Source organism: Lutra lutra, chromosome 14 (genome assembly GCF_902655055.1).
Source record: "Lutra lutra chromosome 14, mLutLut1.2, whole genome shotgun sequence".
Lineage (NCBI taxonomy): Eukaryota > Metazoa > Chordata > Mammalia > Carnivora > Mustelidae > Lutra > Lutra lutra.
In genome coordinates, this window is record NC_062291.1 from 12,575,830 (window position 1) to 12,601,368 (window position 25,539).

General features: G+C 47.9%; 2 protein-coding genes across 2 annotated transcripts; both read right to left on the minus strand.

The window, feature by feature from the left end:
* Positions 1–3,509: 3,509 nt before the first annotated feature.
* On the minus strand, positions 3,510–23,441 carry LOC125084603 (interferon-induced protein with tetratricopeptide repeats 1B-like). Its single transcript, XM_047702119.1, has 2 exons — positions 23,316–23,441; positions 3,510–6,146 (listed from the first exon to the last, which is right to left on the minus strand). Exons 1-2 carry the CDS (start codon positions 23,342–23,344, stop codon positions 4,727–4,729), a joined length of 1,449 nt encoding a protein of 482 aa, XP_047558075.1. The 5' UTR covers positions 23,345–23,441; the 3' UTR covers positions 3,510–4,726.
* On the minus strand, positions 11,168–23,443 carry LOC125084601 (interferon-induced protein with tetratricopeptide repeats 3-like). Its single transcript, XM_047702116.1, has 2 exons — positions 23,316–23,443; positions 11,168–13,086 (listed from the first exon to the last, which is right to left on the minus strand). The coding sequence occupies exons 1-2, from the start codon at positions 23,342–23,344 to the stop codon at positions 11,643–11,645; spliced, it is 1,473 nt and encodes a 490-aa protein (XP_047558072.1). The 5' UTR covers positions 23,345–23,443; the 3' UTR covers positions 11,168–11,642.
* Positions 23,444–25,539: the final 2,096 nt, after the last annotated feature.

Here is a 25,539-nt window from a genome sequence, read left to right on the forward strand (position 1 = left end):
GGACCTGGGATCATGACCTGAGCCGAAGGCAGCGGCTTAACCCACTGAGCCACCCAGGCGCCCCAAATAAATAAAATCTTAAAAAAAAAAAAAAAAGAAAGAATGCTAACTAGGGTGCCTGGGTGGCTCAGTGGGTTAAATGTCTGTCTTCAGCTCAGGTCATGATCCCAGGGTCCTAGGATCAAGTCCTGAATTGGGCTCTCTGATCAATAGGAAACCTGTTTCTCCCTCTGCCCCTCCCCCCCCTTGTGCTCTCTCTCTCTCTCTCTCTCTCTCTCTCTCTCGCTCACTCTTGCAAAAATAAATTTAAAAATCTTTGGGGAAAAAAAAAAAAAAGAAATAATGCTAACTAGGCCCTGTTCCAGGCTAGTTGAGTACATGTCTGGGAATGGGCCCCCACCACCGTGTCTGTGTTAAATAGAAATCCAGGGGTGATTTTGATGAATATCTGGGCAGGAAGCAGGGCCTAGATGATCCCTGCAATCTACTGTATAACTGAGCTTCTCTGAGGGACCTGGGACTCCATCCCGGACCTGCCTCCTGTTCTGTGTGGCCCAGATTCAGTGTCTTCATTACTCTGTGCCTTATTTCCCCATCTGCACAGTGGACAATTAACTCCACAGTCTTCCCGGTCCACAGGATGGCATGGAAGAAGAATGGAATTTTGAGTGTCTGGACCACTACATGAAAAGCATGTTCTTGGCTTTTGGGATTATTCTCACGTACTTGCAATCACATCTGTGGAGAAGAACTCAAAGACACAGAAATCCTTTGCTGTGAATGGTTTGATGGATTTCACATCTTTGGCTCTTCATGTGTCCTTTCAGTCCACCTTGACCCCCAGTTTGGCCTATTCCAACATTTTCAAGTACTAACTGAATTTTTATCATTGCCTTTTTGACATTTCAGGCTTATTTTGAAATTGTTACAGGCTCACAGGAAGTTGTAGGAAGAGACTTGTATGCCTTTTCTTCAACTCCCCCCCCGCCACAATGGCTAACTCCAAATGACTATAGTACAGGGTCAAAACCAGGGAAGTGACATTGGCACTGTGTGTATATATATATATATTTTAACGATTTTATTTATTTATTTGACACAGAGAGAGATCACAAGTAGGCAGAGAGGAAGGCAGAGAGAGAGTGGGCAGCAGGCTCTCTGCTGAGCAGAGAGCCCGATGCGGGGCTCGATCCTAGGATCCTGAGATCATGACCTGAACCAAAGGCAAAGGCTTAACCCACTGAGCCACCCAGGTGCCCCCAACACTGTGTGTATATTTTAAAGATAAAATAGGTTATGAGTTCATCTTACAAATTAAAGTTTTTGAGATTTTTACTTAATCTAATTATGAATTTTTTCTCCTGATCCAGAATGTCTAAGTGATGCTCATGTTCTTACTATCTATTCCACAATGCACTACAACAGCCTCAGAGTAAGGAAATCAACAAAACAACCTTCAAAACCACGGCTGAGTAGAGTTTAAGTTTTTTGTTTTGTTTTTTTTTTTTTTTTTTGCTTTGCTTTTTGTCCATAAGATAGATCCTTCTAAAAATAGTGTCTGATTGTTGAGTACTGAAAACTCACTGGAGGTGGGGGGGGATGTGATACTGACCTTTAGTGTGTTGGTTCCAATGCCATGGTGCCCTCAGAAAGTTCTTTGTGGTGGGGAGAACTGTAAGAAGAGTCTGGGGAAACGCATCACAACCCTGAATGCCGCCAAGCTGGGGCAGACACCTAGGAAGTTTGTGTGTCCCCCACCGTCACATGGACTTGGGCTGGCAGAAGCAAGATCCCAGCACTGTGGTGGCTGGGAGAACTGGTGCCCAGCGACAAACGGGGCCTTCCCCGGGTGATCACCGCTGGCCGTCCTGGGGTGCTTGGAAGAAAGGCCTGTCTCTGGGGAGTCAGATGAGCAGAAAGGGCAGAAAGGGGCCCACACCCTTGCCAAGGGACATAATCGCCTGCACTTGGGAGAAGCTGCATGAGAGGGAATCTGGCATCACTGAGTAGGACACTTTTGAGCAAACCAAGGCCACCATAGGTAATGCAAAGAACTGGAGCAAGGTTGTCCAGGCCTATGAGCCCATCTGGGCTACAGGTACTGGTCAGACTGCCACAGGAAGTACATGGAACGCTCCAGGGCTGGCTTGAGTCTCACGTGCCCAATGCCGTGGCTCGGAGTGTCGCATTTATCTGTGGAGGTCCCGGGACGGGAGCAAGCTGCAAGGAGCTGGCAAGCCAGCCGGCTGTGGGCGGCTTCCTCAAGCCCAAACGGGGAGACAGCATCCATGACAAACTGCACCCCATCTGCTTCCCCACTCTTCCTGCTCAGCCAGGGACAGCATAGCTCAGAGACCCTCTTACTGTGCACCCCACTGCCCCCCCCAAACTGCACCTGCTTCTGGATGGTTCACCTGCCCCCTCTCATGGCCTAATCCAAACCATACCCCTTCTTTATCTTTACCCCTTGCCCTGTAATAGTTGGGACAGGCCTCTCCTTTCTCCGCTTGTCGTCATGGTTAGCATGACACAGGGGACCAAGGTGGCTTCTCTTGGTTGGGAGGGGGGAGGGGTGGTGGAGTTTGCTTGCGGGTCCCCTCGGTCCTCAATGAGAGCAGGAGAGAGAAGCCATCCTCTTCTCCCGTCTGGCGCCACGAGGCTGAGGGCTGAGAGCCAGGGGTGCGGCTCTGTCCCGGGGTGCCGACGCCTGTGTGTGGTTTGTGGTATGAACCTGCGAAGTTCCACACACGGGGAAGAGAAACACCCGGCGCTTCAACCAAATCACTTGGGCTCTTTTCTCTCCATGCACTTTTATCCTCTAGCCCATGTATGTTTCAGTTCCCTTGCCTCATTTTTGTGTCCCTTTTAGATAGGGCCTTTTTAAACCTTTCTATCCTAATGGTTTTGTTTTGAGCATCAGCAAACAGAGAAAAGCTGAGAGAACTTTACAGCAAACACCAGTACACTCAGCACCTAGATTCTATGGTAACATTTGACTGAATTTGCTTGATTCCATATGTTTTCACCCATCAGTTCTCTATTAGTTTATCTTCGTTTTTGTTGTGTGGGAAAGCAGTCAGTACCATTAGCTGATAAAACACATCAGTGTGCATACCGTGATGACTTCAGTCCCATCTTGTTTACAAGAAAAAGAAAGTATTTCTGCTCTAGTAGTTTTTGGCAGGTTAAATATAATAAACCCGTTCTTTGTTTAGAGCAACAAAGTTGAAAAGGGTGATAATGACGTGTTGTCTGTTCCGTGGATGTCCCCTAAGTGACCACCCCCCACACCAGTCAGTTCCAGCTCTCAGGAAAATACCAACCTTACAGTTCCGTGGCCTGTAGAATATTTAAAAAAGATTCTCGGTAGTGTTTGTATTCCCAAGGCTTCTCCCACGTCTGACCTTCTTCTGCTCTAGAGGTTGCTTCTGTGTTTTTCAACTTCCACCCAAACATAGGATATACATCTTTTAAAAAAATCTCATCCACAAAATGCACTCAAAGCTTTGTTAGCTTATCAACAGGTTTATTTTACTGAATGTTTTGGGAGAGAATGTTCTGGTTAGAAACGGGAGATTATATCCTGCCCCACACAGCCGTTAAAACCTTCATGTATTTGTCATGTTTAGCTGGCGACTCAGAAATAGGCTTTTCCCTTATTTGTCTTTCCTGCAGTACACTTTAGTTTTTCGTACATGTGAGGTCATGTCCAGCCGCATGTCTGGAGCACAGAGATCCTCTGTGACTGCCGGTGGCTGGATAACCGTATACAGCAGGGTTTGAGTTTCTTCTGAGGTTAGAGACTTGGCCTCCTGAGCAGGGGGTCTTGGCTGCAGGAGGGCCCTGGGAAAAGGGCCCTGGGGCCGGAACATGGCAGTGACCCCCTGCAGTCCCTTCTCCTTTTTTCTTTCTCATCTTTTCTCTTTCGCTTTGCCTTCCGATCTGGTAGGTCAGTGCCCCTGGCCACAATGAAAAAGAAATCCTTTCTGTTTTTGTTTTCTGTTTTCTATGCTTTTTAACTTCTGAGTGGATGGTCAGATATCTTCCAGATACAGAATGCATACATGCACAAATATGCAGGAGTGTGCCTGTGTGAGCTCCGGAGTCAGGGTGTGTGGAGAGAGATGCGTGAGGCATGTGCACAGGAGCAGCCTCTGCCCTTGGTTCAGGATCACAGTCTCTGGGAATTCACGCCTTGAGTGTGTGAACCAAGCCACGGGAGGGTCTTTGGATGGATGCATGGGCGTCCTGTGTGTGCGTGCCTGCAGATACACGGGAGTGCGCACGCAGCTACACCTGCATGTGACTGGTGTGCAGGCCGAGGAGGGACTGAAATCTTCGCTGTTTAAGACTCCTCTGTGCAGGAGACCAGGCAGACTGAGGATGGAAGCCGCTTGTTCCAAATGCAAAGCCAGAAGGAAAAAGGCTCTTGTTGGTCTAGCAGGTCACAGGTGCCCCAAGCAGCATTCATCAGTCTTGGCTAATGAGTACAGCGGTGTGTTACAGAAGAACGGACGCTCCTTTCAAAGGCACATGGACGGAAGGGGAAAGAAAGGGGAGAGGGGATCGGGGAGGGAAGAAAGAGGGGAGTCAGCAGACAGCTGAGTCTGTGTTCTATCAACTGTTCTGTATTTCAGCATGTTCTAGGTTTCTGAAAGCGGTGATCAGCAAAAATGTTTGTTCTATTTCCTATGAACACATTAAACAGGTAATGGTGACCTCCAGTTCAACTCACAGCATTGAGGTCGGTGGCCAGCCTGAGAGCCTTCTCGTAACACTGCAAGGCTTCGCTCACTTCCCCTTTCAATTTGTGGATGAATCCAAGGATGCTCAAACTTTCCACCACACGGACATCCTGACGAACACATCTCTTTGCCAGCTTCTCTAAGGCAGTGAGAATCTTTTCGCTGGTGTGGGAGGCTGTTTTGATTTTGAGACCTTTTAAATAATGGGTGATTGCGTTATCTGCAGATCTCTTGTGAAGCTCTTGGAAATGGCCGTAGTGGTAATGAATCATTTGCTGTAGTTGATCGTTGGTGTTCTCCCTGCACAGCACTTTCTGAAAAGCGTCCTCCGCCTCTGCGTATCGGCCGATTTCTGCATACAGGTCAGCCAGGTCGATGTAAGCCAACTCAAATGTGGGCTTTATCGCCAAAGCCTTTTGAATTTCACCTATAGCCAAGTGAACCAACCTGCGGACATTTTCTCTGTCCTGTCCCCGGGGCTGCCAGTTGGCGGCTCTCTTGATTGCGATCATTTGTGCTCTGTAGCAAAGCCCTACCTGGTGGTGCAGGAAGGCAGAGGACGGGGTGGCCCGCAGGGCCATTTTTAGGAGCTGAAGAGCTTTATCCAGACAGCCTTTTCTTCGGTAAAACTTGGCCGCGTACCGCAAGACGTAGGTCTGCGAGGACGTGTTGCCTAGTGCTTCTTCTATGTACTTTTCTCCTTCAGCTTCTTGACCTACGTCCTGGAGCTTCAAGCCAAGGAGAGCCTTAACATACGCATCTTCTGGGTTCAGCCTGATGGCCTCTCTCAGGGGCCGCAGACACAACGCCTCGCTAACCTGTGTTGTTTTGTTAAAGCCGTCCAGGCGGTAGGTGGAGATCGCATACCCAGTGCTGAATTCAGGGCTTTCTGGGTCCACTGCCAGAGCCTTCTCAAAGCAGGCCTTGGCCCGTTCATAGTTCTTCCCCCCACATTTCAGCAAGGCCCACCCCTCCTCGCAGTCCATCTGGGGACACTGCACGCTGTAGCGGGAGGAAGCCCCGAGCTTCTTGCAGGCGTCCTCCACCTTGTCCAGGTAAGCCTGGGCTTCCTGCGGCCTGCCCATGCGGTGATGCAGCCAGGCGTAGTTGCCCCACGTGACCAGACTTCTCGCCTCTGACTGGGCGGCCTGTTCCTGCCGGATCAAGGCTTCTGCTTCCCGCAGGCTCCCCAGGGCTTCCTGGTTCTGGCCCTTGAGGTGTTTCACGTAGGCCAGCAGGTTGTGGATCCCCGCGTTGTATCTGGTGTCCAGGAAATCAATCTCATCCAAGATCCTGTTTTCTAAATCGGGCAGCTCGGTGGCTTCCACTAGCAACTCCCACGTGAAGTGACATCTCAGCTGAACCAGGCTCTCTTCAAGGAGATTCCCTTGGGATTTGTCACTGAAAACATAGACGACAATTATTTGCAATTTTAGGAGCGCTCAGTGTAATGGAAACGAAGCCATCACTTTGACTGGTCAAGTACTACCCCCCACTGTTCTTTCCTTCCCAGTATCTGTTGCCTTTCTGCCTTCTGTGGTCATTGACATGAAAGCCTGAGGAAATGCTAATTCCTTCATGGTGCCAACAGGTAGGGTATGTGTTCTCTAGAAGCAACTTGAAAGAGGTTAACTCTGCTAATGTCAACATCATTTTAGCCCCACCCTCAACACTACAAAACCCTTCTGTCCCTCTGCCCCCTCTTAACATTGCTTGATACATCCCTAAGCCCATCTGAAGAAAAGTGGAGATAGCGTCCCCCTGTGTTGGGCCATTTTTGGACCCTGCTGGATGGCCTTCATATTTTTGTCTGCGTTCAGACATGTTTGTGGAGTGGCCTGGTTGTCGTGATCTGTCCTGGTGTCAGGGTTCCCAATCTAGTGTTGATGTCATGCGTAGGTGCTGTGGGAGGACATTGGTTCTTGCTGTGGGTCACTGTCCAGCAACACCAGGGCCTAGCTGATGGTGTGGGGCTGGCTCCCAGGTGTGGGGGCTCGCTCTTCTTTCTCTTCAGGGAACTTCTACATTGTGGCTTCAGCACACAGAGGGGTGTCCTGACATTTCTTAAGTTGAAGGTTATATAGACAAGAAGGATTACCCAGAAAAAGAATATCGAACAGGAAATGTGTCTATTTCATGCATTCCAGTATAAAGGTTTTTTTTTTTTTTTTTTTTTAGGAAAAGTGTATGCTTCAGAAGGAACATAGTATAAGATCTCTCTCTGGATGAGTTTAAGACATCTTTCTATCTCTCATCGAGGGAGGGACTTGGGCAATTTGCAGTAGACCACATTTGCCCATTCCTAGTTCCTGGAACAATGTAGGCCCTCTTAACATCTTATAAGCACAGGAAATGGTTTGGATCTGTGTGTTCCTCCCAAACTCAGCACGTCTCAAGACTGCCCATATATAGAGAAGCCCAGTCCCACTCCCTAAGTATGCTCTGATGATAGAAGTAGCAGTAAAGCTCTTTTAGCAAAATGGGAGCATGGAAATGGAGAGTGGGAGTACCCAGGGGGCAGAAGGAAGGGAACCAGGGCCAAGAGGGCCCACAGTGGAAGCAGACGTTCACTTAAAGGGAAGAGTGGCTTTCAGCCAAACATTGCTTTATGTGGAGGGGGATATCTGAGTTTGCTCAGGTATGATCTCAGGACCCCATGTCATGTCCGGCTCCATGCTCAGCGGGGCGTCTGTCTGCTTGTCCCTCTGCCCCCCACCCCAGGCTTGTGCACGCTCTCTCTCAAATAAACCCTTAAAAAAATGAAAAGAGGAAAAATCCATTGATGTATATAATTCAAGCTATTTTTCTCTTGTTCACCTGGCTCTGATCGGTTGGATTCATGGGCCCAGCCACTGAAAGTGGGTTCGAAGGAGAAAGACTTTTGCTTGCCTGCACTATATAAGCTCACTTCCAGCCACCGCTTTGAGTAACGCATCCCTGAGCTCCCCCATGTGTACGGGTGGATGTCCCAGTTAATAAACAGCTGTTTTTCTCTTGCCGGTCTTTCTCTTGTCAGCCTAATTGGTAGGATGACAGGCCAGGAGTGTAGGGGAAAAAGATTTCTTCTCCTCCCTTACACTGTCGTAAAACTTACCAGCGATTCTGACGCCGTGCTGAGCACGTGAGTCTTTTTAGCATATTGACAAACCTGAGGGGGGTCGTGAGTCCCCTCACTCCATGCTTGAAGGACCCGCACTCACCAGAACATGGTGAGACCACTGTTTGGGAAAAGGAAGGAAGAAGGGGTACTGGTGGCTGTGCAGTCATTGGCGGCAGACACCAAGGGGAGGGGCTGCAGAAAAGAGCTGACACATCAGGCCTAGACTACGATCCTTAGAAAGACCCTCCTGCGAGGTTTGCCCTTGGCTGGCATCTGGCAACTTGGATTTTTGGAATGTTCTCACCATTCCCTAACCGGTTAGTTTGGATTACCGTGCCCAAGATGTTCATGCAGACAATGTGGTTAACGCTGACACCTGCTTTCCACCTGGGAGCTGGAATTTTGATATGTGCTAATAAGCAGAGGGTGCCCGTGTGATGGGTCCCCAGTAAAACCCTTGGGCACTGAGGCTCCAACTAGCTTCAGAGGTGTGGTCACATTCAATGCTGGAGGAATTAAGCACATCCTGTAGGATTCTACTGGGACAGAACTCTGGGGAATTTGCGCCTGAGTTTCTCTTGCCTTCACCGCCATGTTCTATTTCCCTGTGCTGAGTTTGCTTTTGTTGTAATAAGTCTAATGCACGAGCAGGATTATATGTTGAGTCCTGTGAGTCTTTCGAGTGAATCACCAGACCCAGAGGTGTGTCTTGGGGACTCCTGATGCCAACTCCCTAGTATTCTCATTGGAAAACACAATGTAGCAGCCTATTAGGGAATGGTAATTCCATCCAGCGGAGCAAAGGACAGGGAAGACAGGCCAAGAATTGCTGAGTGTGAGTCTGTCTCCACCTTTCCCAATTTCCTATGAGAATGAACCAAAAATGAACCACAGAGGAAAATCCTAGAGGCCAAGGCTAGTATTTCCTGAGATGTGAATGACTTTGACAAAATGGAGCTCCCCATGTCAGCTGCTGGTGGTTCTGGAGGGGCTGCTCCCACCCGGCACGGACATAATTCTAAATTTCTCTGCATGTAGCTTGAGGAGCATTACCACTGTCAGGGTCCTGTGAATTGGCCGGATCAGGATGAATTTAAAAACCCGAGACTAGATTGCAAAAGACGGTGAGAAGGAGGAGGAAGATGGAAAGTCAGAACACTCAGGAATCACACACGGGAGTCAATGTGAGGGTGGGGAGTTTGGGCTAAGTGGAGAAAATGACAGGCAAAGAGTCTAGTAGAAATCCACAAATCGGGGCTCTGAGCTGCCCTTGTAGGAGAGCCTGAAACCTCTCGGCTTGTGCCAGCAGAATCAGGACATAGCATCTCAGAATGCACAGAAATACACGGGAGCAGAGTGCTTTGGTTTCATACAGTTACGGGCTCGAGTGCCAGTCAGACCTCTCCCTAGCTGTGCAGTGTCAGGCAAGTTAGCCAACCTTTCTGAGCCTCCTACCTTCCACACCGGATTTTAGATGCTAGTAACGGATGGAGCACAGATCCTGGAAAGTAGTTCAGAGGCCAGCATGTCAACCTGCTCTTGTTTCATTGTTACTGTTTTGTAGCTTAGGACACTTACTGTTTTCTCTTCCCAGCACCCTCCTCTAGGATTCAGGGAAGTCGTTGTGGAAGATGTGATCCCTGAGCTCCTGATAATGGCAGTGTCATAGTTCTCAGTGGAGACAATGTGTTCCTATATTCTTCAAAATTTTTTGAGAGCCTTGTTCATTCCAGGCACTATGGGGCTGGGGACGGGCATACAGTTGTGAGCAGAGGACTTAGAGTCTCTGCCTCCTCGGAGCTGGTAAGCTTGAGGGGAGGAGCCCATGGTTTCCCCTGGGAAGACTGGCACCTCCCACCTCCCCGCGCTCCTCCAATTATCTCTTTCGTGGACAGCCCAGGAATCTGCTGGGACATGCTGTGTGGTCACCAGTCGAGCCTGCCCCACAGCCTCGGTAGCAAAATGGCTTGGGTCTCGGAGCTCAAAATACCCACTGGGTTCCTGGCTGGGTGAGGTTGGGTATGGCCCCAGGTAGTAAGGAAGAGAGGATGTCAGTGGAAACCAACAGTTTATGTTACTCCCTCTGGGTCTCCAGGGGTAGAGTTTTGCGAGGTCAGGCTCACACACCAGAAAGACTGGGGGTGTTCCCTCAGACAACGGTAGACGGTAGATGGAGAGGCATCTTTTCAATAAAATTGTCCAGCAGCAAAATACATCACAGCTTACATGTGTAGGTCAGGACCAGTCAATAGAAATTCCGGGAGCCTCAACACTGTCTAGAAGGTGGATGGGACTCGAAGCATAGAAGGACAGCCTGGGTGGTAACCCCTGCTGGGGAAACCTCCAATCTCCCTGATCGCCACCGCTATTTAGAATCTGGGTCCTTGAGCGTGTGTGTTTGCATATGGCGGGCCACTCCACACCACACTGCCCCGCAGAGGTAGCGGTAGCAGTCCCCACCTTGCCCCTAACCCCATGCTCTTTCACGCTCTCAATGTTGGTTTCCATGGCAATAGTCTTTATTTGGGCCCAGCCACTCCTCTGAAACTGGACACAAGAGACAGTGCTACTCCAGGCCAAGGCTGGCCAGGAGTCAACAGTTCAGTGCTGGGCACCCAGCTGCACCCTCAGCCTTGCGGGAACCAGCAGACAATTCAGGGCTTGGCAGGGGGCACCTCACTGAAGTCTGCTGCTTTTATAGCCAATGTAGCTTATGAAACGCCTTCCCAGAATTCCCCTTCTGCATGAGGAGAGACTCAAGTTTCTGACCCTCCACTCACAAAGGAGATGGGAATGCCAGGCCCTCTGTCTTGTCTGGGTACTGGCATAGCCAACAGTCTTCCTCTGCACACAGGTAATCGGATGAGACCACGAGGAAAGCGTACGAATGTGGGCCTTGGAGTGGGTGAGAAGAGCCGGACGGTTGCTGCATGGAGGACGACACTATGGGCTTCCCAGCTGGGAGGTGACTATTTGAATATTTTCATTCACTCAGGAGGGTGAAGATCTTTGTCCCCCTCCAGCCTCGTACTAGTGCCCCTTACACACAGTCAGGGAGGCCACTGCCCACATATTTCTGGGTGAAGAACCACCCTGTTCAGTAGCAGCAGCTGCTGACTGGGCCCTGGGCTCAGCGCCTGGCCTGGAACAGGGTCAAGGGCAGGCCAGCTCCTCCTCAGACCTACCCCGGGCATGCTGAAAATAGTACGGTACGACTGTATCATTTATCCACTGTCCCTAGATACTGTCCTGAAGAGAAACTTGGGAAAGGAGTGTCACCCTTAGTCACACATACAAACCACACACTTACTTCAATCCTGAGTCGAAATTAAAAAAAAAATTTATTATAACATCACTATCAAGAACACATATTTACTGGAGTATTGCGATCGAGAATATATATAAACACAGGGCTGAAGCCAAGAGGAAGATAAGGAATATTCTAGGGTTAGTCCAAAGGTGGTCTTTCAGGGGCTCCAGAAGGCGAGATGGCAGTGGGGCAGAGGCCGGGAGAGCCTTTGGCAGGCAGCAACCAGCGGTGAGCCTCGGTGAGGAGGTTGGAGCAGGGAGAGCTGATGAACAGAGCGTGAACTGAGAAACAGCCAGTCCCACGCAGGCCTGAAGCCCTGCGTCCATAGGTGATTGCACTGTAAGGCCCATAGGCTAGAGGAGTGTTTGTGGCTGAGATGGAAATGGGAAGCAGATACGAGGAAGCAACCCTACAAATATACCCTAAAGCAATCCCGGGGCGTCCCGGGTTCCCTGACTGTGCTCCTGGCCCTCTGCTGCGTTTCCGCTCAGGCTTCCGGGAGCTCTGGGAGTGGGGTTGTGCCCGAGGCCTCACCGCCTTCATCAAGCTCAGCCAGCGGCAGGAAAAAGCTGCTTATGCCTGTGGGGCTGCTCCTTAAGAGGTAGCCCAGCTCCTTCTCGTAACATTCGGCTGCCTGCAGCAGCTCTCCATTCAGCTTGTGGATTAATCCTTGGAGATACCAAGAATTCGGTACGTTTTGCGGAGGCTGATTTCCAGCCAAGTTCTGTGGTGGGTATTTTGTCTTTCCTTCCTCCGTTGATTTTGCACTTGTGGGCAAACCTTCAAAATCACGTTGGGTAGCAGTGTCTTCTGACTTCGCATGACTCCCCTGAAAGTTGCGATAGTGCTGGGGGGGTTGTTGCCTCCGGGTGCCGGGGAGCTCCTTACTGCAAGCTAGCTGATGGTAGTCTTCTGTTTCCAGGGGCTCATCAGAATATGCATACAGTGGATCTACTCCCTTCTCAATAGCTTTAATCACATAGTCAATAGCACACTTCTTTAGTTCTCCAATCTTCTCTCCATTCCTACTAGCTTCGGATTCTCCTGTATTCTGAATTTGTTTGACCTTTGCCCTATAGCAGCACGCAATCTGGTGACAGAGGTAACCATCGTTTGGAATGGATTTCAATGCCTTTAGAAACAGTTCGATAGCTTTGTCTAGATCCCCTTTTTTTTGATAAAACGTGGCTGCACTGCGAAGGACATCTGCTTGGCGAGGCATGTCCTCCAGGGCCTCCAGGACCAACCGCTCGCTGTCAGCTTCTCCATTCATCTTCTGCAACTTCAAAGCCAAGAGCACCTTGACGTACTGATTGTCGGGATTCAGCTCCAGGGCCTGCTTCAGAGCGTCCACGGAGCACAGCTTCTGTGGTTTATTATCCAGATAGTACGTCGCGATGGCCAGCCCTGAAGAGGATTCCGGGTCGTTGGGCTTCTCCTCCAGAGCTTTCTCAAAACACACCTTGGCCCTCTCGCTGTGCTGTGCTCCACACTTCAGCCATGTCCACCCTTCTTCGCAGTCAAGCTCGGGACACTCCACACTATATGGGTTTGAAAACTTCTCGCAGACTCGTCTCACCTTGTCCACATACATCTGAGCGTCTGCGTGTCTGCCCAGGTGGTAGGAGACCCAGGCGAAGTTGCCCCAGGTGACCAGACTTCGGATGTCCGCTTGCTCCGGGTGCTCCCGCCCGATCAGCTCCTCCGCCCGCCGCAGGCACTCCAGCGCCTCCTCGTGGTGACCACGCAGGTGTTTTATGTAGGCCAAGAAATTGGACATCGTAGCTTTGCACTCAGAGTTTACCGATTCGATCTGGTGACACACTCTATCTTCTAGATCGCCTAAGACACCATCTTCCTTAGGTAAGTTCCACGTGAAATGGCATTTCAGCTGTGCAAGGGTTTTCTCCAGAGAATCCTTGTTGACCTCACTGTGGAGAAAATAAACACGGTCACTGGGACACGCACCTGCGAGGCACTGCCCCTGGGACGTGGTGACAGGTTGTGTCAGCTCGCCAGGCTGTGAGGTGCCCGAGCTCTCATTAAACGATAGGTCTGGGTGTGTGTGACGGTGTCCCCAGGAGAGATGAGCCGCTGACTCGGTGGGCAGGGAAAGCAGACCGCCCTCCCCCGGTGTGGACGGGTCTCGCGCGTCTGCTGAGGGCCCCAGTCGAACCCAGAGGCAGAGGAAGTGTGAATTCTGTCTGTCTGTCTGTCTGTGAGCTGGACACTGGCTTTCTCCTCTCCTTGGACTGGAGCTTATGTCATTGGCGTTCCTGGTTCTCAGGCGTTCAGACTCGGACCGGAGCCTCTGGCTTTATCCCTCCAGGTCTCGGGCCTTTGGACTCTGACTGGAATCACGCTCCTGCTCTCTCCTGGGTCTGTAGCTTGTGGCCAGTGGACTGTGGTTATGAGCCTCAGTTTCCATATCGTGTGAGTCAATTTCTGATAATAAATCTGTCTCTTTTTCATTGTGTTTGTGTGTATATATATTATATACCATATATACATTTTATATATAGTATACAACATATATGTACTATACACACACATACATATTTTTTTAAAGCATCAGTAGGTGAGGATCTTTATTTTAACCTTGATTTTACTGGAGAGTAGGAAAAAAAGTAGGTAAAAATAAGTATGCTTAGAAGTTATTGTAGAATGCATTAAAAAAGAGGGTTAAAATTCTCAGTGAGGGAAACCAAAAACTATGGCCAGTTGTATAAAGGCTCCTCTCTTGCAAGAAATGGGAATAAAGCTGTGAAGATCCAGTTTGGTTCTGCTGTTGACAAATATACAAGGTGACAGAAAAACCAGTTGAGGTCAAATGCTGTGAGTTCACTATTTGTACCTGCCTACTTTCGATCTGCGCGAAGTTGATGGCTCCAGGGCAAGGCTGAGTTGATGGCAGGACAGCCAAGTGTTCTCCATCCCGGAGTCCATCCTGTCTTAACCTTCAAGTAGAACCTGAACTAAAAGCCCTTAGTGAAGCCTGAGCTCTGGAGTGGGCTGACTGAATTTCCTCTATTATGGTGCTCAGAGTTGTCTACTTCTCGGTGAGCAAACACAGGGAAGAACCTGGAACAAGTCCCTTTAGCAAATGCCTGCTACCTGTCCGCAGCCTTGGTGGGTGGGGCCTGGCATCACCCAGCAGCTTCTATGTACGTATATGTATCTCCCACCAGTTCTGTTTCTCTGGCGAGCCCTGCGCACTCCACACCCTACATTTTTCTAGACAGAAGAGGAGGTGCCCTCCTCCCTCTTGCTTCCTGGCTTCATCTCCTCTAGCTGTGGTCTGTACAAGAATCCACGGAGCAGGTGCCTCCACCGTGTGGGCAGACATGGATGGGAGGACAGGAGATGGGATCTCTCGTCCTGCTCCGCTAGAAGTCGGGCTGAGTCCTCACATTCTGGGCAAGGTTGATTCAGCCATCCCATGACCCTTTACAGGGCTATGCCTTTGCATCACTTGGTTAGTTTAAAAGGATGCTAAGAACAATCAAGGTTAGATATCCTGGCCCTCTTCGGCCTACGAGCTCCCAGACTGGTTAGAAGGAGCCATGTAAAGAATCGAAAGCCCAGGGGTGTTTGCTACCATGCTGTGCGACCGAATCTTTCCCTTCAGCTGCTCCAACTTCTCCCCACATCACACACACAGATCCCCAGAGGCTCCGGGTCAGTCTCACTGAGACACAGTCCCTGACACAGGCCAGATCCCCAGACAGAACCAATGTATTTTGAGAAACAAACAAAACTGTTTGTTTGGAAGATACCAAGGGAGATCATTTGCCTTATTCAGTTCAGTAAGTTTCGGAGTTCTCAAAGTGTGTTCTCATGTCGATATTTGCCTGGGGCTTAGGTGGGTGTTTTACTGAGTTTGTGTTCCTTCTTTCCTACCAGTAGATTCCATGAGCTCGGAAAGAACTTCCAGAAATCATGAAACCCAGTTATTGTCGATAGTCTCGGATTCCACGGAGTAGCACAGTATCAGAAAAAAGTTATGAGCCAAATAGAGTTGCCAACTCACTGGGGGGAAAAACGTAACCCCAAAGACACCAACCACCTATGCTTACCAATACTGTATTAAAACAAAGAGGAAGAAAAGAAGCATTTTTACCATTACTGAAGAAGGAAGAAAGATAAAATCAGAATCAAGGGAAGTTCTTTAGTCAAAATATAATTTTTACTCAGTGAGGAGCTGCTGAGTTTATTTGCAGTTTCCCGTGTGGACCAGCACCAGCCCACGTGCACGGCTGCGAGTGCTCTGTTCTAGCTGCTTCTGTCTCCAGTAAGTCCTAGCTGAGCCATTGCTGACCTGATATGGTTGCAGCCAAAATGCTTTATAGTGAGAGACGCAGAGGCGAGGGAATCGAGCCAAGCCCAGGGAAGAGGGGGAGGCTGCTGTCTCTCTAGATAGCCTTTCAGGTGTGGGCCTCTGTTCTTGGCAATCTTTCCCATTCCTTGGGTCCCTGGCTAGAGCCCCACAATGCCAATGTCTTTTTGTCTCCATTCTAGGGTTTTCCAATTTGGCTTCATCTGGTGATTCTAGCTGCCCTGTGTGAAGGACTACAGATCATAACTCAGGGTAGCAATTATTAGAAAATAAATACTAAGGGCAAGTTACGAAGATGCTCACTGAACACATATATTTGTAACTGTTACGCGATCAAGGTATTGATAAAGTGATAAAGGTATTTCCGTGTTTGGACACTGGTTACCTGTGCTGATCGCCCAGTTAGGACATTTAGAGAGAGGAAGGCAGGTGGCAATTTCAGATCAGTACAATGTATCTGTAGATATAGGTGCCCTGGAAATAATAGGTTGACCATTCTAAGGATTGGTAGAGAGTGTTCATCCAACTTCTCAGTGAGCCTAGAGAAGGGCAAGAGACTTTGGAGGTCTTTGCCGCCACAAAACCAGGAGCCACTTTGCCAGTTGGATCACACTCTTTCTTTCTTTCTTTCTTTTCCCCCTGTGGAGGTGATGCAGGCTGACATATCAGTAAACCAGAGAGATCTTATCAGACTACATTTTAAAAAAAGATTTTATTTATTCATTTGAGAAAGGAGATAGAGTGAGCACAAACAGGGGGAGTGGCAGAGGCAGTGGAAGAAGCAGACTGTCCACTGAGTAGAGAGCCCGATGCAGGGCTCGATCCCAGGACCCTGAGATCATGACCTGAGCTGAAGGCAGATGCTTAACCATCTGAGCCCCCCAGGCGCCCCAACAGACTACACTTTTAAGCACTTATTGATAAAGATTCTCTCTCCAAGATGAAACATCTTCCAACCCTGTCATATATAAGCTCTGGGAGATGTCATGAAGTGTAGGATAGGTAGAAAAGCTCACTCTACATTCCTGACCCCAGCAGAGGACTGAGAGGATGGAACGCGTCGGCTTATCGCATCATACTACTCTTTCACAGTGCTTGAGCTGGCCATGCTAGGACATTTATGGTAACAAAGGGCAGTTTATTCAGGAAGATAGCCAACTACATAAGTGGCTTCATAATTATAAGGTCTATTGAAGACTGGAACTAAGGTCTGTTGGTTTTTCATAAACCTTCCTCCATAGATTTCCAATTTGATTAGATATTTGATACTTGATATCACCCTGAAATAAGATTTGGAGCAAAGTATATGGGACTGGGAGTCCTGATATCTAGATAAGAAGAAATATAAAACTTAGAGCTGGCATCCAGGGGATCTGCCGTAAAACACTAATGCCCCGGTAGGTAAATTGCTTCCAAATGTAGTATTATGATTAAAATACAAAGGTTTTAAAAAATAACTATAACTACCATAATTTGTTAATGTAAAGACAAGGTAAAAAAGATATAAACTGTGACACCAGAAACATAAAATGTGGGGGGATGGCAGAGTAGAAAGGATTCTTTCAAACTTAAGTTACATCCTTAAAATAATCTGTTAAAAATATTAGATGTTTTATTTAAGCTTCATGGTTACATCAAAGAGAAAACCTGTAGTAAATACACCACAAGGTAGCGAGAAAAGGATACAAGGCTACCACTACTAGAGAGAAGCATTAAATCATAGAGGGAGAGAGCAAGGGACTAGGAGGGGAGCAACGGGATTACAAAACAGGCAGAAGACCGTGAACAAAGTGGCCATAGTAAGTCTATAGCCATCGAAAATTGCTTCACATATAAAAGAACTAAATCCTCCAATAGAAAGACATAGAAGGGCTGAATGGATGTAAAGAACACGTGCTGCCTCCAGCTTCAAGGACACACATGGACTGGAAGTGGGCGGATGCACAGATGCTCCAGGCAAGCCGACGGGAGCAGGGGTGGCTCTACTCACACCAGACTAAACAGACTTCCAGTCAAAGAGGGAAACAAAGTCATGATGTAATGACAAAGCAGTCGATCCGAGAACGGGATGGGATATTTATAAATGTTTATGCACCCAACACACGAGCCCCGAACTATGTGAAGCAAATACTGGTAGACCTGAAGGGGACGGACAGCAATACAGTAGCAGGAAGGGACTTCTGTGCCCCTTTTCAACAGTGACGAGATCATCCAGAAAGAAAATAAAGGAGGAGACATCGGACTTAAACAACACTTTAGATCAGACGAACTCAGATGTTTACAGAACATCCTGGCCAACAGCAGCCAAATACACCGTCTTCTGAAGTGCACATGGGACATTCTCTAAGATAGATCATATGTTAGACCACAAGGCAAATCTTAAAACTTAAGAAGACTGAAGTCATATCAGGCATCTTACCTTTTTTTCTTTTAAAGATTTATTTATTTATTTTAGAGAAAGAGAGAGAATGTATGGGGAAGTGCCGGCAGAGGGAAAGGGAGAGAGAGAATCTCGAGCAGACTTCCCACTGAGCATAGAGCCCTATGCAGGGCTCGATCCCACAACCCTGAGATCATGAGCTGAGCCAAAACCAAGAGTCAGATGCTCAATCGACTGAGCCATCCATGCGCCCCTACTTATTGCTTTTTTAAAAACCAAATCCAGGGGTGCCTGGGTAACTCAGTGGGTTAAGCCTCTGCTTTCGGCTCAGGTCATGATCTCAGAGTCCTGGGATCGAGCCCTGCATCCGGCTCTCTGCTCTGCAGGGCCTGCTTCCCCCTCCCTCTCTGCCTGCCTCTCTGACTGCTTGTGATCTGTCTCTCTCTGCAAATAAATAAAATCTTCAAAACAAAACAAAACAAAAACCAATACCCATTTTTCAGCCTTTCTCACTTAGCAATTTAGCTCATACGTGTTTTTGAAAGTTGCTCTAAATGTTCCTTATATGTTTATGTGTGCAATTTATGAAATTACTGAGCAATAATTAAATCCGGATATTTAAAGGGGAAAACAAAGCAATTGGGTAGGATGACTGCTGCAGAAACTTGATAAAGAGAACGTCTAAGTTCACGTGAAACAAGGGTAGTTGAATGCCCTTCCTCTCTCCCTCCCTCCCTCCCTCCCTCCCTCCCTTCATCTACTAGAAACCATGGGGAGGAGGCAGTCCCTGTGGCCCAGGAAGAGACTCCTCACAGCCTCCAGCTGCAGCCGTGAGGTTTTGCGGAGGAAAGCAGGTGAAACTGGCAGTACTAGTCCTTAGGAAATACCCAGATTTAACCCACCGACACCCTTTGCTTCTCTTTCCCACCTTTCTGCATGGTGGCCATCTTTGGTGGGACCCACGGACCCCAGTGTAGACGCCACTTCTCTTTTCAAGGCCTAGTCAAAGCCATCACTAGAGTAGAACCTTGAAATGTTCAGAAAGAGACTCTTAACCTCATAATGATAAGAGCAGGAGTTTCCAGGGAATTTCTGAGGCAGCTTGTCACTTGGGATGCTCTGGTTATGGTCCCGCTGACCGCGGGCAGGGACAGGCAGATCTCATGCCCAATTAGTTGGTCAAAACAGGCACCACTCGGGAAGCCCATCACTTTAGAAAGTGAGCGGAACTCTCCAGAGCCGTTCTGCTCCCCCTCTGATGTGCACAGGGACCAAATTACCCGAGGTCCTTGTGCAAATGCAGATCTGAATTCGGCAGGGGTGGGGTGCTGCCTTTCTAACAACCTCCAGGGATGTCGGACTCAGACCACACTGTGAGCAGGAGTAGTGAGGCTCCAGGAAGATTTCCCTTTTTGGCAGAGATTTCCAATCACCAGGTTCTTATCCTCAAACACCCCTTCAGTGGGCAAGCCATGCTTTGTATCAACCTCCTTCCTGGGCCACCCACTCCCCACCCACTCTGGGCGTCTTGCATTTGCACATACGTATGGTGCAAGGAGCATTTCTTGTGTAGGTGAAATACCCATGGTCCTCTTTAAATACTTATTATTATTATTATTTTTTTTTTCTGGGCCTTGTTTCTGATTTCCCCAGTCTGGATTTCAGCATGCAGGGCCAGCTAGTGTGCATTCTAACAGAGCCCTCAGCTCGGCTGGGATACCCGCCCTCTGCTGCAGTTGGAGATACTGCACACTTTCTCCCTGCTCCTCTTCCCAGGGGAGGCCTGGGGATGATGGCAGGTCAAGAAGAGGGTGCCTCAGGTAGACTCAGAACTGTTTTCCTACTGTTCTAGGTTCTTTGGCTAGTCTAGTAATTAAACTGACATAAGATAGATGAGCAGGGGGAAAAACTTCAATTTCATATGTACAGGAGCCCCATAAAAGTATAAGACCTAAAGGCAGGCCGCTGGGGCTTGCGGCCACCTTCAGCTGAGGAGTGGACGGGGGCCTGGGATTTCAAAGCGGTGGGGAGGAATTCCCAGGAAGATGAGCACACGGGGTTGGTGACCAACCTTTGCCCCGCTGTGCTGGCCAGTCTTTCAGATAAAAAGTTATCTCTGGTCACAGCCCCTCTGGGGGGCAGGCCCGCCTATCTGTCAGGCTGTTAAGGGAGAGGCCAAAGTTTTTCTGGAGCTTGCTGGGTCTCGATTGCCTTTGGCTCGAAGTAACCTCCAGTCCAAAGGGGCCCATTTTGGGCCGGCATTTCTTCCTCCCCTTCGACATATTTACTCAGTTCTGAAAGAGTAGATCTCCAGGGAAGGGCAACCTTGTTATGAGCCAGGGCTGTGTCATGCTGACTTGGCCCTCGGCACCTTTGCACAGAAGGAAGCACACTTTTGAAATAACCACAACCACCACAACAAAACTCATGGACTCAGTCTTTTCAAGAAACAAGAAATAAGAAAAAAGAAACAAAACAGGGGCCAGGACCTCCTGTAACGAGGCTGGGAGGCCCCAGCCCTTTTGACAGGATTTTGCCCAAAGGATCTCCCTCAGGGCTCTCAAAACAACTCCTGCCCCTTCCCACCTGCCCGGTCCAGTTCCCCTGGGAGCACTTCCCTCAGTGTCTTTAAATCAGAACCGGCCACAGACATAAGAATGCTCGAAGATAGATTTATGACAGAATGGGATCAATGTGAATTTAATCCATAAGCAAACGCCGAATCGGCATCATTCAGGAAGCTGCTCTCAGGAACAAGATTTGTGGAAAATCTCAACTTCCTCTCAGAAAAGTTGGCCAGATTTACCTCATGATGGCTATTTCTCTCAGTTCTGAAAAGCTGGGGTCTGGGCTGATTTTATTTTCTGCCCGTGGATGGTGGATCAGAAGCAAATGCTGAAGAGGCTAACCCCCCGACCCCCCCACCCCCACCCCCGGGGTAGCTAGCCTTGAGGTCTGTGCTTTTGTCAAATGGGAAAGGACAATGAGCCTGATGTCACACTATCGAGGAGGTCCCCTCCAAGGAGAAGCTGAAATTGAATGTGTCAGAGCTGAGGTCACCCTCTGTTGGGAGCAGGGTTCCACACAAACTGTTTGGGGGTTTGGAAAAGGGCACGATAGAAGCAGGCCCTAGTCCCAGAGCATCTGTTGCAATCTGGGGGTGGGCTTGGACTCAGGGATCTGCATCTGTACAAGCGTCCTGGGAATTCTGTACCTGCAGGAGCCCCTCCCTGTACCCCATTTTGAGAAGCCACTGCTCCGGAGGGATTTTGGAAAGCAGTTTCCCATGTACTTGTCAGAGAGAATGTATCAACCGACAAGTCAGGCAATCTAGAATAGAGGAAAACGACCACAAGACACCCAGACTTCTGTTCTCTCTTTGACCTGCTCTGGAATATTTCTTAAAATCATGTTACTAAGCCTCATTTCCTTACATTCAAATTATTCCTGAATAAATTTCCTTTTTCCTTCCATCCAAATTATAGGAAACCATGCCCTGGGGAGGTCCACCTTTCCTTCTCCTAAGGTGTGGCTCCGTGTGGCTTTGAGAGCCAAGTCCTTCTGGTCCCTGCCCCTTCTCTCCAACAGGAGCATAATTAATAGCCTGAAGACATTCCACCCTTCTGGCCTTTATACACAGTAGGAGACGCTCAGCACTAATGACCCAGCTCTGCCGCCTACTCTCTTGGGCAAGTAATTCACCCTCTGAGCCTCATTTTGCTCATCTCGAAAATGGGGCTAATAAAAAAATCACAGTTCTTCCTTCCTTGGGCTACTGGGAACATGATATGAACATGAAAAGGACTTAACAGAGTAGCGCTACCGACTGCTGACCGCCATGATCGCCGGCATATGAGTGTCCTAGTTCTAAGTGAATTTTTCGTGGGGCAGAGGAGGGCGCCCATCAGCCAGCCCCCAGAAACGAGGGGATCCGCCCCCCTCCCAGCTGCTTCTTCCCTTTGGTAATTTTAAGCCCTGCTGGCGAGGAGCAGCCCCACCTGGCCCTGTCCATACAACCTCTGGGAACAGGGTAGCCTGATGTAGGCATCAGTCCAGCAGAGTCCATAAAGCCCCCGGCCCCCCAGACTTCCTCAGGTCAGGGGCTCTGGACACACCCAAGCACAGGCCTCTGTAAAGCCTCTTGGGCAAACTGGATAACAAGGCACTGGGCAGGGTCATGTTTTCTGATCAGCCCCAGTCATGGAGACAGTTAGAAAAGCATAACCAAAGGCACTCGGCAGTGACTTTCCTTTACGCAGCCCATCCCCAAATACCAGCGTGCAGAGCCTTTTGGGGGTGGGGTGTTGCTCTTTCTTTCCTCACTCCCTGAGTGGTCACTGGGATCCTTCCTCCCTATGGGTATTTGATGGGAACAGCTTCTTCTCTCAGCTCTATCTGATGACAGAATTTAAGCATGTCTACATGCATTTAAAAAAAAAAAAGTGGGACTCTTGTGTGGCTCAGTTGGTTAAGTGGCTGCCTTCGGCTCGGGTCATGATCCCAGCGTCCTAGGATCAAGTCCCGAATCAGGCTCCTTGCTCCGCCACTCTGTGTCTGCCTGTGCTCACTCTCTCTCTCTCTCTCTCTCTGACAAATAAATAAATAAAATCTTTAAAAAAAAAAGTTTGCTAAGATTATACTTTACATATAATAAAATTTGAAGTGTATAGTTTGATGAATTTGGACCAATGTATACACCCAAGCAGTCACCACCACTTTCTCCTTAGAGACTCAATCCCATCCCCAAGGATTCCCCAGTGTGCCCTCCCGACCAGGGCCACTGGCCTCCACCACCCCGGGCAGCCACTGACCTGCTTTCCATCACCAGAGATGACATCAGTATTAAAAAAGAGATTAGGTCATTATATTTTGAAGGGAGATTGCTTGCCGCTCCCCAGCTCTCACCACAGAAATGAAAACAAGCCCTAAGCTTCTTGTTTTGTTTTTATGTAAGATTTCTGGAAAAAATGCCCATCTGTAAGAATTGTTTCTTCTACTTCCCACCTTACACTGATCATATGTTTCAGGACAAAAGGAGTTGAGTTTGCACTACCAATTCCAGCTATACTAATATCTGCTGAAAAGAAATGCTTCCTTTTAAATGGCAAGAAGGTTTGAACCTCTTAGTCCTTTCAAAGTAAACAATCATCAAAAGCCCATAATGAGTAATTCCCCCGAGGTCGCACTTTGACTCTGCAAACTGTGCTGCAGTGGGTCTAACAGTCCTGCCAAACCTTTCTGCTGGTCTGCGCTCCCAGCTAGCTAGGGGAGCATTTTGAGAAGTTCTGAGAGCCCGAGTATTTCCACCAGAAAAAAACACAGAAAGAGAAAGTGCACGTTTCATCTGCGAGCAGCCCGACCACACAGAACCCTGCCTGCACTGAGAAGCTTGGTTTACAAGCTGGATGCAAGATCAAGGGTGCTGACACCTTCCTGTCACTGACCTCTTGTCTGCAACCTGCTCCTCTTCCATTCTGAAAAGCAGAGCTCCCAGCTGATTCGTTCTTCCGAAAATTTCAGAGTCTGCCTGAACTCAATGCTGAAGGAGCTATATAAGGGCTTTGGGGGTGATGAGGGATGGTGGGGGTGGGAGGGACCTCAGCTGATGTTTTCTCCCAGCTTCCGCAATTACCTCAGTGACAGGGAGGGGAAATGGAAAGTGAAACTGACTGAGTTCAAGAGGAGGAAAAGAAAACTTAATGTGGAAATCTGGGCTGATTCAGTCAAAGCATGTCGTTTCGAAACATGACCCTGAAACTTACAGTTGGAAAAAATGTGAAAGCACTCCCAGGAATCTGAGCGTAAATCTAGGGCAAGTCCCAGGAAACGGCTTTTTTCTTGCAGGTGAACATTTTGTTTTATTTACCTTGTTTGAAAACAAACAAACAAACAAATAAAATATTAAATACAATAAAATCATACAGGTACAAGACACAAAAAAATGTTTTTTAAATAACTTGTTTTTTAATTGAAAATGAAAAAGAAAAATTTAGTGAAAAACCTAGAATGAGGAAACACAAAATATAAATGTTACAGTGTTTGTGTGTCACCTTGACTATCCGTAGTAATGAATCCCTAGTATTGAATCAAATGCCAATCAAGGTATTACTTTCAAGGCATTTTGTAAACATGACATATTCAATTGACTTTTCTCTCAAAATCAAAAACTTTTTTTTTTTTCCTAGAGAGAGAGATTGAGCACTGGGTGTGAGGGGCAGAGAGAGAGGGAGAGAGAGAATCCCAAGAAGGCTCCACGCCCAGTGCAGAGCCCCATGTGGGGCTTGATCTCACGACCCTGAGATCATGACCTGAGCCGAAGTCAGGAGTCGACCACTCAGCCGACTCAGCCACCCAGGGACCCCCAAAACTTTTTTTTAGTGTAGATGACACACAATATTCATTAGTTTCAGATGTACAACTCTGATTTGACAAATGCACACATTCTGCTATGCTTACAAGTGTGGCTGCCACGTGTCCCATTAACTTGCATGACAGAGTCACTGACCGTATTCCTTATGCTCTGCTTTTTATTCACGTGACTTACGCATTCCGTACCTGGAGGCTGTGTCTCCCTCTCCCTGTCACCTGTTTGGCCCAACCTCCCACCTCCTTCCTCTCTGACAATCATCAATTGTTCTCTGTGTTTATAGTCCCGATTCTACTTCTCATTTGTTCATTTTTTTAAGTTTCCACTTATGAGTGAAATCATATGGTATTTGTCTAAGTCTGATGATTTCACTTCACATAATACCTTCTAGGTCCATCCATGTTGTCTTGGGTGGCACGATCTCATCCTTTTTTGTGGCTATTTGATATTCTTCTGTGTGTGTGTGTGTGTGTGTGTGCGTGTGTGTGTGTGTGTGTGTACACATCTTCCTTATCCATTCATCTAATGATGGACACTCAGGTTGCTTCCATATCTTGGCTATTATAAATAATGCTGCAGTAAACGGGGATGCATTTGTCTTTTTGATTTAGTGTTTTCATTTTCTTTGGGTAAATATCCAGTAGTGGAATTATTAGATCACATACTATCTTACTTTTAATTTTTTGAGGAAATGCCATACTGTTTTCCACAGTGATTGTACCAGTTTACATTCCCACCGGTGGTGCACAAGGGTTCCTTTGTTTCTACATCCTTACCAACACTTGTTATTTCTTGTCATTTTGATTTTAGCCATTCTAACCGGTATTAGGTGATTTTCCATTGTGGTTTTGATTTGCATTTCCCTGACTAGTGGTGTTGAGCATCTTTTCATGTATCTGTCAGCCATCTGTGTGTCTTCTTTGGGAAAATGCCGTTCAGGTCTTCTGACCATTTTTTAATTGGATTGTGTAATGTTTCAGTATTGAGTTGTGTAAGTTCTTTATATATTTTGGATATGAACCCATTATTAGATATAGCATTTGCAAATGTCTTCTCTCATTCAGTAGGTCATCTTTCTGTTTTGTTGATGGTTTCCTTTGCTATGTCAAAAACGCTTAATTTTGATGTAGTTCCAAGAGTTTATTTTTGCTTTTGTCTCCCTTGCATTAGGAGACATATCAAGGAAATGTTGCTGTGGCTGATGTCAGAGAAACTACTGCCTTTGCTCTATTCTAGGGTTTTTATGGTTTCAGTTCTCACCTTTAGGTCTTTAATCCATTTTCAGTTCATTTTTGTATATA

Coding starts and splice junctions, on each gene's coding strand:
- LOC125084603 (XM_047702119.1), bottom strand. CDS start 23,344: ATGGAAGAGGAGCAGGTTGCAGACAAGAG. Junction 6,147..23,315: donor GAGCAGGTTGCAGACAAGAG/GTCAGTGACAGG, acceptor CTATGTTTTCAG/TGACAAATCCCAAGGGAATC.
- LOC125084601 (XM_047702116.1), bottom strand. CDS start 23,344: ATGGAAGAGGAGCAGGTTGCAGACAAGAG. Junction 13,087..23,315: donor GAGCAGGTTGCAGACAAGAG/GTCAGTGACAGG, acceptor TTTTCTCCACAG/TGAGGTCAACAAGGATTCTC.